Source organism: Macrotis lagotis, chromosome 2 (genome assembly GCF_037893015.1).
Source record: "Macrotis lagotis isolate mMagLag1 chromosome 2, bilby.v1.9.chrom.fasta, whole genome shotgun sequence".
Classification (NCBI taxonomy): domain Eukaryota; kingdom Metazoa; phylum Chordata; class Mammalia; order Peramelemorphia; family Peramelidae; genus Macrotis; species Macrotis lagotis.
In genome coordinates, this window is record NC_133659.1 from 320,154,031 (window position 1) to 320,167,628 (window position 13,598).

The following is a 13,598-nucleotide window of genomic DNA, read 5'->3' on the forward strand; positions in this document are numbered from 1 at the left end:
TCTTTTTTTTTTTGGTAGTGGTGGTGGTGATGGTATTGGGGAGAGATTAAACTTCTAAAACCAATAGGCCAGGTCCTCTACTGTTGCCTAATCCCCAACTCTGGGGGATCAAGGTGGAAACAGGTTGAGACTGTATGTCACACCCATTCCCAAGGTCATATTAAAGAAAGCCTCAGAAATAAGATTTAAAAAAAAAAAAATTGAGTAACCCTCAGGTAGCCTCTGGGGAGTAGCTGATCTCACATTTCCTGGGGTGGTGGTTAAGAGCGGGAAAGGGCCAGTTCGGCATGCTTGGTAAGGAGGGTTGGGAGAGGAAGTTAGCTAGGAAAGGTGTGAAAGAATGTGGTTCTTGCTATTTTTTTTAAGAATAGACACATCCATAACCACTCAACAGCCCCAAGCCATTGTGACCTGATAATTCAAAGACACCATATAGAATCACCCAATTTTAAGAGTTATTGTTTTCTCAATGTATTGAACCTGGGGGATAATGGCAATGGCAATGAATAAGTTAGTGATGCTTGCTCATATTTATAGAATTTTTTAAGATTTATAAAATGTTTCATATACATTATATTATTTGATCCTTTCAAAAAACCCTCTGGGGTAACTGCTACGGGTGTTGTTATCCCCACCTTGCGGTTAGGGAACCTGAAGTGCAGGATATTAGGCAGCTGGGTGATACAAAGTGTGAGGTTTGGAACCAAGAAGATCTGAGTTAAAATCTTAGAAAATTTGATTACTTGCTCAAGGTCACATGGCTCATAAGGTTCCAAGGCAACACTGGAATCCAGGCCCAGTTGCTGTCCATTATGCTGTGTGATCTCTATTGCTACGGATGATTAGGACTGGGGTGACTAGGAAGAGGAAGAAGGGGGTGGGGTGGAGGGTAGTCCAGGCAGTTGCAATGTTTGGGGAGAAGGTAACAAAACTATATTTGCCTATTGTATCTCCTTTTGACTATCAGATTTGTAGAAAGAGTAGTCCACATTCACTGCTTCTCCATACTGCACTCCTCAATCCATTGCAATGTGGTTTCTCATCAACATTCTACAGAAACAGCTCTAAATCCACTGATGATCTCATTATTAATCCAGTGGTCTCTCTCCTGTTCTCATTCGACTGGATCTCTTTGTATCATATGAGAACATAGCCTAGCACCCTCCTCCTGGCTACCGTCTCCTCATTTGTTTTCTCTATCTTCTCTGCTGCCTTCTTTCATCTCCTCTCTTCAACTCAGGCAGGAGATGATTTACAATGAAATCATCTCTTTTTCAACTTCGATTATGAAGTTATAACTTCATTATTGTGGGTATTTTGTCCACTGTTACTGCTACAACTTAGTAGCTGATATCTACTGGGGCCAAGAATCTTCTCAACTGCTCCTTGGAGACACACACACACACACACACACACACACACACACACACACACACACAGAGTGCAACTAGACCCCTCTTCTTAAATATCTTCAATTTTATAGCCATATTAAGAAATAAAAATTTATTTGACATTAACAATTCTGGTTTTGCCAACTTGTTCGTTTATAATAGATAAAATTCTATATTTGTAACAAGGAAAATTGTACACATCACCTCTTATCCAGGCTGTTATAAATTGTCTCAGAAATGATCTACCTACCTCAAATCAATCCTTTCTCCATTCCATCCTACATAGAGTTGCCAAAATAATCTTCAAAACGTGCCTGTCACACCATTTCTCGAAAATTTTCGGTGGCTCCCAATCGTCTATAGGATCGAATGTAACCTCCAAGCAATTGAGCTTCTTTATGACAGATCTACAAACTAATTTTCTAACCATATTTCACACTATTCCCCTCCACTCATTCTGAATTTGTACTGTTAGCTGCTGTCTGATCTCATTCTGCCCTTTTTCATCTTGATGCATCCATGGAGCCCATCCCTGGGACTTAGAATACTTCTCACCTCCACTAGCTGAAATCTTTTTCCCTCAAATCTCAGCTTAAAGTCCCTTCATTAACTCCTCCCTGCCCCCAAGTTAGAAGTATTTTCTGCACAAAGTTTTTAGAGTATTTTGTCTTAGTATCTCTTTTGAATTTAATACAAATTAAGGGAATGACTAGCGGAATGGGTAAATGGGAACAATTGTTCCAATGACCATGAAGGCCTCTGAAGCAGGCTCTGTGGAATGATCAGAGTTTGGCCAGACATCAAAGATGCCAAGGTCATCCACTGTTTCCCAGGCCATCACCAATCATCTTGACTTTTGTCCTGCTGCTGGACTTTTGATGACTCTGAAAGAAAGTGAGGACAACTTTGCACAATTCTGTCTCAATTAAATCTAATTCTCACATAAGACATCATTATGGGATAGAATTTTTCCTCTTTAAAAATGAAAGACCATCATTACCCACAGCACATTTGCATATTATCCTAATGGGTCAAAAAAATATTCCCACACACAGACACCATCATATATAACAGCTCTGAAAGCATTGTTTCATTTTTTTTATCCCTAGCACCAACCAGTGCCTTCCACATAAGCAGCATTTTAAAAAATGTTTTGAATTGAACTAAACATAATCGCCTGACTCTCCTACTCAATTAAGAGGAACAGTGGGGAATAAAGGAGGTTATGGAAACTCAAATGGTGAGACATAAATGGGACCTACTGAAGGTCTAAGAGAAAGCTATGGATCACTACCAGGACTGGCCACTTCCTCAGTGGCAGACATAAGCTAAAGTCAAAAGTCAGAGAATCCGGCTAAGACTGAAACTGGAGAAATCATCACCAGCTGGCAGCAGATTGTGAGTTCGACACTCCAGGATAAGCTAAGAGCCCAACCCCAGAGTTTATGTGAAGAGTGTAGGGGTGATGGCCATTCCGACTAGAAAGGTGAGTTGTACATACGTGGGCACTATCACCATACTATTTTGCCTGTTTAAGGGAGGAATCCAATGAAACACTGACTAGAAGGCTAGGGTCAGATCAATCCTAGGTACAATTGTCTAATCCTAGCTTGACAAGACTTCCAGTCTGTGGAAGAACAGCAGGTTTATTATTTTTATTATTATGCTTTGTATTCTCTGTTCATTAGATACTATTTCTTTGCTTAAGAATTCTATACTAAGAGTAATTGCAGTTTATATTTAAGTATATCTGCTGCTGTTTAAAACCCAAATCATTACACTAAACTTATATAACTAATGCTTACCAAAGTGAAGACAATGTAAAAGAAATGGAGTTTACCAGTGCTGGGCTCAGAGCTCATTTTGATTAGGTATAATATAATACTATAGCTGCATTTATATAGAGCTCTAAGGTTTACAAAGTGATTCTCAAATGTTATTTCTTTTGATCCCAACAACCACAAAGTAAGGTAGGTGATATTTATATTCTCCATTTTACAGATGAGGAAACTCAGGCAAAGAAGGGTTAAGTGATTTAGTAAGGGTCAGTATCAGGATTTGAACTCAGGTCTTCCTGATTCCAAATTCAGCACCAATGTGTTGAGAGAGAGGTAGACCTGGCAAATAGAAGAGCTCAGAAGTGGCTTAGCAAATGTTCATGACAGCAGAGGCTTCTGTGGAGCTCCTAAATGTACTGTCCAGGCAATAGTACCTGGTGGATTAGACATGGAAATCAAAGATTCTCGGTGTGTCGCACTGGCTCCCACCAGATGTGGCACAGCTGGTCCCCATGGATCTGTCATAGGACCAGTTAGAGATGCAATGTGACCCACGTGTAGAGGAGCCAGCCTTGGGCTTTAAAGAAGCCATGATATATGTTCAGTAATTATATCTTTATTCTAAATAACTTGACCCTTTTCCCTTTCTGCAAATATAGATGCTTCTAGCCCTCCCACTGGTCCCACCAGCCCACAGATCTGGAAAAAGTCAGCCTGTTTTTAAGTGGATAGAGCACTGGCCCTGGAGTCAGGAAGACCTGAGTTCAAATCCGATCTCAGACACTTAACAATTACCTAGCTGTGTGACCTTGGGCAAGTCACTTAACCTCATTGCTTTGGTTTTTTTAATTATCTGACAAAGTTTTATTTTCATGTAAACTTTTGATTGGTGACATCAGTGTTGGGAGTTTTCAGTAACAAATATGAAAGACTTTTAAAATTTATAACAGTGGACAATGGCTTTGTACCTTCTATAATGATAAAAAAGAAGGAAAATGGGGGTTAATGAGACATGATTTATCAAGTACCCTTTAGGAAATGCTGATTGTCAATTAGGAAATAATTGAAAAAAATTTTTGTTTTAAAAAAAGAAGCTTGCAAACTAATATTAATAGAAGAAGTGTCCATTTGTTAGTTATTTTTTTCCTTACAGATGCTTGACATTTCTTGTTGAAACTTATCTTTCAAGTATAAAGAATATATTTAGTCTGTTGTAGCAGAAGGATGAAAATACGTCCTTGATAGCTGAAGCTTCTCATGGGACCATCAAGACAAGTCTCAAGATCATTAAGAGGCTTAGGCCAGCTATAATTCCTGTTGTCATTAGTTTCTTGGATCTCTTGAACCTCATTCCCATAATAAGGGTCAGAAAAAAGGTAGTCAATAGTGATATTTTGATATCCCAGGAGTCACGGGAGACGCGATAAGCTCCATAACCCGACAACAAGCCAAAGGAAAGACCAGCAACCAAAGATACAATGCTTCCTTTGCGATGATATCCCAAAATGCCTCCAAATGCTACTATGCTAGCATATCCAAAACCAATCCAGTCAATAGCCATGTTTACACATCTCGCACTCAGCAGCCGCCCCGCCTCCAGCGCCCTCTTAACCTCATTGCTTTGCAAAACCTAAAAAATAAAAAATAAAAAATAAAAATAAAAAAATTTCAAAGGCTTAAGTCATATCCAAAGACAAATAAGTTGTCATTAGAACAGTGACCTGCTCAAGGTAGATGTTAGTAAATTCTTGTTCCTTCTGGATCCTTCTTCTCACCGTTCAATTAATAGACACTCACTTGTATGCCTATTTGTCTTCAGTGGTGAACAAAGCTGAGGGGAATAGAAAAAATATATAATATGTCCCTATTAGTTCAAACATAGAGGGAGCACAACAAACACAAAGCATATTCAGGGGAGGAGGTGGGAAAGAAACCTTGGACCAGCAGTGCTGGGGAAGAAGCCACTGGGGGAGAGTGCAGGGCAGGGCAGGCCAGGGCAGGGCAGGCCAGGGCAGGGCAGGCCAGGGCAGGGCAGGCCAGTTAGGGCAGAGGTGCATGTGGTCTGGAGCATGAGGAATAACAACTGGAAGTATCTGGTAATTCTCCTAGGACAAGATATTTCTTTCTATCTGGTAAAGAAATATAAAAAGTGACATTGGTGCCCCTTAAATTTCCTGAACCGTAGTGCAAACTTCTGATTGACTCACCTTTGTTATAAAGACAAGGTCTTGGTTCGCTCCCAGAAAGTTATATTCCTATACTCCTAGTGGAAACCTGGAACTCTGGTAAGGGAAGAGGAAAGGATGAAATTGAGAAATACATGAAAATAGGATATTGCCTTGAGATGTCATATACATTCAAAGGGTTGAACACTTATATCCCAGAAGTAGTGGCAGCATCCCAGGGAAGACGTCCATACTGGGCCAGTGTTGGTAAGGGTGGTCTGTGTTGGGCATCGGTCCAGCTATTACACCCTTGTCTTTGAGACTGAAATTGCATTCAGGAACTATCCTTAAGACTGATTTGAGAAATGTGGAGCCCATTGAAGAATCAGTGAAAAATCTCTTGCAACCACTGTGGAGGGAGCATGGACATCAGGTCAGGCCTTAAGGAGTGTATTGACCTCTGGGAATATCTGGAGCTTCTAGCTGATTCCTCTTTCCATCCTCCCTCTTCCTAAATGGAATATCTCCCTTCTGAGCTGTGCCTTCTTGGTATTTAACTGGAATTGGATCCCTCCAGGGGTAGAAAAGGAGATTTCATTTTTCCACCCAAATAGAATTACTCTGCTTGGGGTTTGGCAGTGCCCTGAATGTAGTAGATACTCATTGTCACCTACTGATTCTGTAACCCTGGACCTCTCATTTAGCTTTTCTGTGTCCTGTTTCCACATCTGTAAAATGAGGGGGTTAGAGACAATGACCTCAAATGTCCATTACAGCTCTAAATCTTCCAACTTTTGAATAATATAATTTAATGAACTGTTTTTATTTCTAATCAATTCATCAAAGCAACTTAAGGATCAATTAAGGGTAATTAAATTTTTATATCATATTCTAATCCATGTGAATAAAAATCTACTATGTCAAACAACCCTTCCTTGGAAATCTGTCTGAAAATTGTCATAAAAATAAAAATACATCCCCCCCCCCAAAAAAGGAAAAACATGTACAAAAATATTAATAGCTGTTCTGTGTAATAGGTAGAAAATTGGATGATACCGATAATTCAACAATTGGAGAATGGCTCAATAAATGACCATAGGTTAATAGAATATTTATTTACCATAAAAAATAGAAACCATATAAACACACACGCACACACACACACACACACACACACACACAGACAAAACAAATACTTGAAGGAAGTGATGCAAAGTAAGGTCAGCAAAACCAGAACTCTTATGTACACCAACTGCAACCATTCAGAAAGGAAAGACCAAAGAAGGGAGGGAGGGAGGGAGGGAGGAAGGAAGGAAGGAAGGAAGGAAGGAAGGAAGGAAGGAAGGAAGGAAGGAAGGAAGGAAGGAAGGAAGGAGGAAAGGAGGAAGGAAGAGAGGGAGGAAGGAAGGAAGAAAGGAAAGGAAGGAAGGAGGAAGGGAGGGAGGAAGGAAGGAAAGGAAGGATAAATAAAATACTTTTCAGAAGAAAAGATAATTTCTAGCTTAAAGGGGATCAGGAACAACAGATTGAGATGACTGCAGGAAAATACAGTGGGAATGTGAAGATCTGGTTCATCAGTTGAGGCATGGCTAGAAAGATTATAGAATATGGATGTAATTGAAGGTAATAGGACACTATTTTTCCATAAGAACTGATGGATAGGACAGATTCAGAGAAATCTGGTATGGTATATTAGCACACAGTAAAATGAATAGAATCAGAACAACTTCTATGAAGGAGAAACAGCTTTGGAAAACTTCAGAACTCTGACCAAAGCACTGATTTGTTTTGACAAGTCTGATGAAACATCCCTCCCACCTCTTGGTAGAGAGAGACTACACTCTCTTGGAATCAGAGACATTCTCTAACATTGCCAATGTGTTCATTTGTTTAGCTTCATCATGCACACACACACACACACACACACATGCCACACACATACATATATGGGAGGGCTTTCACTTTGGTGCTTGGAAAGGAGGGTAAAGAATAGTGAATGACATTTTTAAAGGAGCTTCAAAAAACCCCTTTTCACATAGAAGATGCATGTGTTATCCCAAAGAGAGAAGGACTATATATATATATATATATATATATATATATATATCAAAGAAGTCCACAATAGGGGCGGCTAGGTGGCATAGTGGATAAAGCACCGGCCTTGGAGTCAGGAGTACCTGGGTTCAAATCCAGTCTCAGACACTTAATTACCTAGCTGTGTGGCCTTAGTCAAGCCACTTAACCCCATTTGCCTTGCAAAAATCTAAAAAAAAACCTAAAAAAAGTCTACAATAGAAAAGTTCCATATTTACAAAAAGAAATGACAAATTTGGGGCAGCTAGGTGGAGCAATGGTTAGAGCACTGGCCCAGGAGTCAGGAGGACCTGAGTTTAAATTTGACCTTAGAAAATAATTACCTAGCTGTGTGACTTTGGCCAAGTCATATAACCCCATTGCCTTGCCCCCCCCAAAAAAAGAAATGGCAAATTTGACGGATTCAAAGAAACATGAGAAGACATGATTTGACAGAGAAATGTGCCAAAACAAGAGAAAAATTCAAACCATAAATGCAAAAATAATATGAGGGAAACCAACTTTGAGAGACCCTAGAATTCTAATCAAAGCCATGACCAAAAGTGACCTCAAGTCTCTTGAAGGGCTGCAAGCACAAAGAATCAAGTGATCCCAACTCACAAGAAACACACTCAGAAGGTGAAGACTACAGATATTGATATTTATATATTGAATACATAGAAATACATGCAGCTTTAATGTATTCAGAGTGATTGAAATATATATATATACAATATAATTAAATACAAGATCATTTGGGAGGGAGGGCACTAGAAACTAGAGGAATCAGGAAAGTCATGTGGGGGTGGGGGAGTGTTGAATCTGTTGCTTGAAGGAAAAGTAGTACTGTGATGTGGAAGCAAGGAGAGTGCACGGCCAGTGCAAAGGCATAGAGAAGGGAGATGAGGACACCTCAAGCCCCTTAACTCTGTTGCATAGTATTTCTTCTAGGCTAATGCCAGGAGCCTGCTTTTCATCACCATGGCTAGACAAGTCATCTTGACTTTTGTTTTACCACTTAGACTCCTATGGCATTGGAGGAGGGAGGACAATGACCTTGTGCAACTCTGCCTCACTCAGATGCAATTGGCACATGAGTCAGAAGTCCAGTTTGTCCAGATTGCAGAGGGCAGGAGGGGGAGTACCTCCAGTGAAGCTGTGGAGCCAGCTTGTGTGGGACTGTAAAAGCTGACCAGAGCAGTGAAGACAGTCACTTAACTGAGAACTAATAGAAAACCATTCGATGTGGTTGAACAGTTCAGATTCACATAGAAAGGTTACTTTGACAGCCGTGGGAAGGAGGGATTGAGGTAGGGAGAGAACATAAAACAGAAGGATTAGTTAAGACCAAGTGAAATGATACAAATAAGAGATGCTAAAAGGTCTGAATTATAGAGGGCCGAGAGGAGAGATCAGAAGTCATGAATGTAGAAAGAATAAGATTTGGCATCTAATTAGAGAGGAGTCAAGACTATCCATAATAGAAGTCTATTGATTCTTATTAAAATCTCTTTCATGCTTTTTTTTAGCATTGACACATTTGTGATGGTTGTTGACTGAGCATGATGAAAAAAGACATTTAATTTTTAAAAAAAAATTCACAGTGGGGCAGGTAGGTGGTACAGTGGATGGAGCCTCAGCCCTGGAGTCAGGAGGACATGGGTTCAAATCCAACCTCAGACACTTAAGAATTGCCTAGCTGTGTGACCTTGGGCAAGTCACTTAACCCCATTGCCTTGCAAAAAAAAATCCACAGGGAAAAAAAAGATCAGAAAGGGAATAGAGCACTTTTGTTACTAACCTTGTTAAACCTAATAATCTGGGGGGGGGGGGGTAGTGTTCAGGGAGCTTCCCCACTGAGGAAGCTCTAACAATAGGTCAGCAGTTTATAGTCTCAGGGAAGTACCTAGACGGAGGAGTAATTGAGTGACTTGCTCAGGGTTACACAGTCAGTAGGTAGGGTCACAAGCTCATAGATTTAGAGATGGAAGGGACCTTAGAGGCAATGAATCCAACCCCATCATCATTTTGGGAAGATAAAGAGGGAACAAGTTGAAGAGATCTTGACACAAGCTATTGGACTGATAAGAGTTGATTCTCTGACAATCCATTTTCTTAAAAACAGTTGAATTACTTCCTCAAATGGAGATTAGAAAGTAAATTTACCATTCCCTTGGCTCAGAGATTAGGTTCTAATTTATATGGTCACTTCCCCTCCCCAGGTTCCTTCCCTTTGGAAGAGAAAAAAAAATCATGATCTACTTGAGGGTCCTCAATCCCATAAAATACTTGATTTGAGGAAGGGTCCCTAGATCACAAAAGTTTGCCTCATCCTAGGAACTTTTATGATGAAATCATGAAAAAAATATACCACCGATGGAGAAATGATGTTCAAGTCTCTGATAATGATCTGTATGGCCTTGGACAAGTTCCTTAACCTCCCTGGGAGGTTTCCTCATCTGACAGAACCGCACTAGATGGCCTGTGAGGTTCCTTCCATGATTCTATTATCCTAAGCATATGGTGTTAAACAATGCAACCTATTTTCTTATTGGTTGACTTTAGGTAAGTCACTGGACCTCCTAAGCCTCAGTTTTCCCAACTATAAAATGAGAAAGGCTGAATAAGATGCCCTCTGTAATCTAGATCTACGATAGTATAACTCTTTTTGCAAGCTGTTTGGGACACAGGTTTTTACCAGACACATTATAAGCCTATTTTTTAGGAATAATTAACACTGTGATTGATTGTAAACTATTCACTAAAATGCTGAAGAGACAATGGGAAAACAGGTACTTTAATACACCATTGGTAGAGAAAGTTGTGAATTGGTCCAATTCAAACTGTAGAGAAATTTGGAACTATGAACTGTGCATAGTTCTAGTAAGTTCTAAGTCTGTGTTCTCCAAAAGATCAAAGATAGTAAAAGAATGACAATTATATACAAAAATATTGATGGTGGCTCTTTTGTGGTAGCAAAGGACTAGAAACTGAGGGGGCAATGGGAGAGAAATGTGATGCAATTCCATCGGGTTGTAAGAAATGATGAAAAGGATTCTGAGAGTTCTGGGAAGATGTGTGTGAACTGATAGCAAGTGAAGTGCAAAAAACCAGAACAATTTAAACAATGTTATAAAGATAATCTTCTCTGAAAGGAACACAATGACCAATCAGTTCCAAAAGCCTAGTGACAAAACCTGATATCCACCCCCAGATAAAGAACTGACACACCCAGGGTACAGACTGAAGCAGATTTTAGTTTCCTTCTCCCTTCCTTGCTTTCTCCTTCCTTCACCCCCTCTTTTTCCTCTTCATCTCTTTCCTCCTTTTCTCCCTTTTATTTTTTTCTTTTCTTACCCTCTCTTTTACTTTCCTCTCTTTGCTTCTTTTCCTCCCTCCCCTTTTCTTCCTTCTTCCCTCCCTCCCTCCTTCCTTTCTTCCTTCTTTCCTTCCTTCCTTCCATTTTTTTGATCACTAATGTAGGAATTTTTATGTACACATTTTTGTGAAGGGGTTTAGTTGGGGTTTTTTGCCTTCTCACTGGCTAGAGGAAGGGGAGGAGGGATATAATTCAGATCTGAAAAGAAAATACAACTTAATTTTAAGAAATATGTCTTCAACAGATTCTAGACTGAAATCCCCAGTTTTGTTCAGTTCCCAAGGAGGGTTAGGTCTTTGGTGACTTCCTTACTTGTTTCTGTTGTGCCTGATTCAGATCTTTAAGAAAAATGGAACATTTCATGGAAACTTGCCGAAAGGAACAGCTAGAAAGTGGGTGAAAAGTCACACAGGAACCGTGAGCCGTGAACCTCAGAGCTGGCTTCCAGTCCTCAGAGTCCCATCATCTTGCCAGGAGCAGCACCTGTAAGCAACTTTCCAGGAGAAAGCCTGGGCCTTGAGGAGCCTCCCTCTTCCCTAAGGTGCGGTGAGGCCCTCCTCGGACAGTGGCTGGGGCTGAGGTGGTCTCTGGGGCATGGAGAGTGCCCAGTAGAGAACTGCTTCCCTTGCAGTTCCAGAGCTTGCTCTCTAACCTGGAACACTGAGTACTGACCCATCCCCATGGGGGACAGAGCCAGAGCAGGAACAGTCAGGCCTCCTCATTTGAGGTGTTGCAGCCGAGGAGGTTTGTGATGGAATTCTCCTGGCTTAGCAGTTCCATTGTGAGGTGTGGGGTCTCTGGAGGTTAGGTGGGCTATGGTGCTCATGCTGTGTGGAGATCAAGGGGTCAGAGACTGATAGGAAGAGAGAGACCTTCAAAATCGAGAGACCTTGCAAATAGAGACCCTCAGAACTTGACTTGTTTCTTGAAGGAGGAGGCCCAGGCCTTCAGGTTTCCAGTCCAGCCAGTGTCCTCCTGTCCAGGACGCTGCCTAACCCAGCTTCTGTGACTCCATATACCTCATATATCCAGACCATAGATCTGTTCTCAGAGTAAGACTCGGAGCCCGAGTTTCCCTATGGAGGCCTATCTTAAGGGCGAAAATGTGGCTCCCCTTTGTCTTTAATGCTAAGAGTTCAGCTTTTCTGTGTCCTCTGAGTGGGGTCTGAGGTCTTATCACAAGGCTGAAGCCCATGTGTTTTGTGCTTAAATGAAAGACAACAGCCTTGAAATTAAGATCCTGCATTGGTGGGGCAGCTAGGTGGCCTTGAGGACCTGAGTTCAAATCCAACCTCAGACACTTAAGAATGACCTAGCTGTGTGACTTTGGGCAAGTCACTTTTCACCCCATTGCCTTGCAAAAATAAAAAAAAGGTTCTGCACTGGACAAATCACTCAGCTGTCTGGGCTTGTGTGTGTGCTTCTCTCCGGGTGGTCTCTAAGCTTCCTTTCCAGGTCCTACATGGGCCAGGCCTTAGCTCCTTACACAGCAAGCCAATCAATTCACCAATAAACATTAAGTACCCACAGTAAGATGCCAGCTGGCTGATGGAAATGAGAAGGCTCTGTGCCAGGGCTTCAGAGCCACCTGTAGGGAGGGCAGACAGCAGCTCTGTGTGAGGAAGAACTTGAAGCCCCCCCCCCCGGGGGGGCGGGGCAGGTCTGTTGTTGAAAGGGGCAAAGGGCTGCCCCCACTCTAGGAGACGGAGGACCCACTTGGAGGCTCCTGGAGCTCACTGAGCTGCCAGGTCCGAGAGGTCTTCTCTAGTCCCAACAGAGTTAAGCCTGCAAAGCTGACTGTGGGGGTGACTGTAGAGGTGTCCGCAGGGGAGGCTGCAGGGATCCCACGGGGGGCGACTGCCAGGGAGGCTGCAGGGGCGACTGCAGGGGGAACCAGAAAGGTGTCCGCAGGGGAGACTGCAGGGGGGACCAGAGAGGTGTCCGCAGGGGAGACTGCAGGGGGACCCACGGGGGGCGACTGCCGGGGGGACCAGAGAGGTGTCCGCAGGGGAGACTGCAGGGGGGCCCACGGGGGGCGACTGCCGGGAGGACCAGAGAGGTGTCCGCAGGGGAGACTGCAGGGGGGCCCACGGGGGGCGACCGTAGGAGTGGCTGCAGGGGCGACCCTAGAGGCGACCGCAGGGGAGACTGCAGGGGGAGACCACTAGGGGTGAGCTCAGGGGCGGCTGCTGGGACTCGGCGGGGGCAGGGCCCTCTCCGCACCCGCCTCCCTCTCCTCCTCCTCGGCGGAACGCGCAGCCTGGCCCCACGCCACTGGGCAGCCGAGCTCCTGGGCCGGCGGGCGCCGGGGGCGGGGCCGGGCCCCGAACGGCCCCGCCCGGCCCCGCCCCCGGCCCCACCCCCCGGGCCCCGCGCGGGCCCTGGCGCCGCGGGGGCCGAGCTGGCCGGGCGGGCGGGCGGCCACGGAGGCCTCGGGGGCGTCGCGGGCGGGCGGGCCGGCGGGCCTGCGGGCGGCCTGGGCCCCGGCGGCCCCGCTGAGCCCGGCGCAGCTGCGGCGGCTGGAGGAGCACCGCTACTCGGCGGCCGGCACGTCGCTGCTGGAGCCGCTGCTGCAGCCCTTCTGGCGCTGGCTCGTCACGCTGGTGCCGCTCTGGGTGGCCCCCAACGCCATCACCGTGGCCGGGCTGCTGGTCAACCTGCTGAGCACGCTGCTGCTCGTCTGCTACTGCCCCACGGCCACCGAGCAGGTCAGAGGCGGCTCCCCCGGGCCCGCAGGTGGGCTGCCTGGGCGCCAGAGCGGGAGCCTGGGGCTGGGCCCCTCGGGGACCAACGGGGAAGCCGAGGCCAGTGC

The 13,598-nt window shown here is 44.1% G+C and overlaps 1 protein-coding gene and 1 pseudogene across 1 annotated transcript in view; one reads left to right on the plus strand and one right to left on the minus strand.

Annotated features, from left to right (window-relative positions):
* Positions 1–4,012: 4,012 nt before the first annotated feature.
* On the minus strand, positions 4,013–12,432 carry LOC141515270 (transmembrane protein 14A pseudogene; annotated as a pseudogene).
* The window catches only part of CHPT1 (choline phosphotransferase 1), a 33,367-nt gene continuing 31,370 nt past the window's right edge, over positions 11,602–13,598 (plus strand). The window contains exons 1-3 of the mRNA XM_074221070.1: positions 11,602–11,631; positions 12,487–12,888; positions 13,216–13,494. Coding sequence (XP_074077171.1) covers positions 11,602–11,631; positions 12,487–12,888; positions 13,216–13,494 — 711 coding nt within the window. The remainder of the gene's footprint in view (positions 11,632–12,486; positions 12,889–13,215; positions 13,495–13,598) is intronic.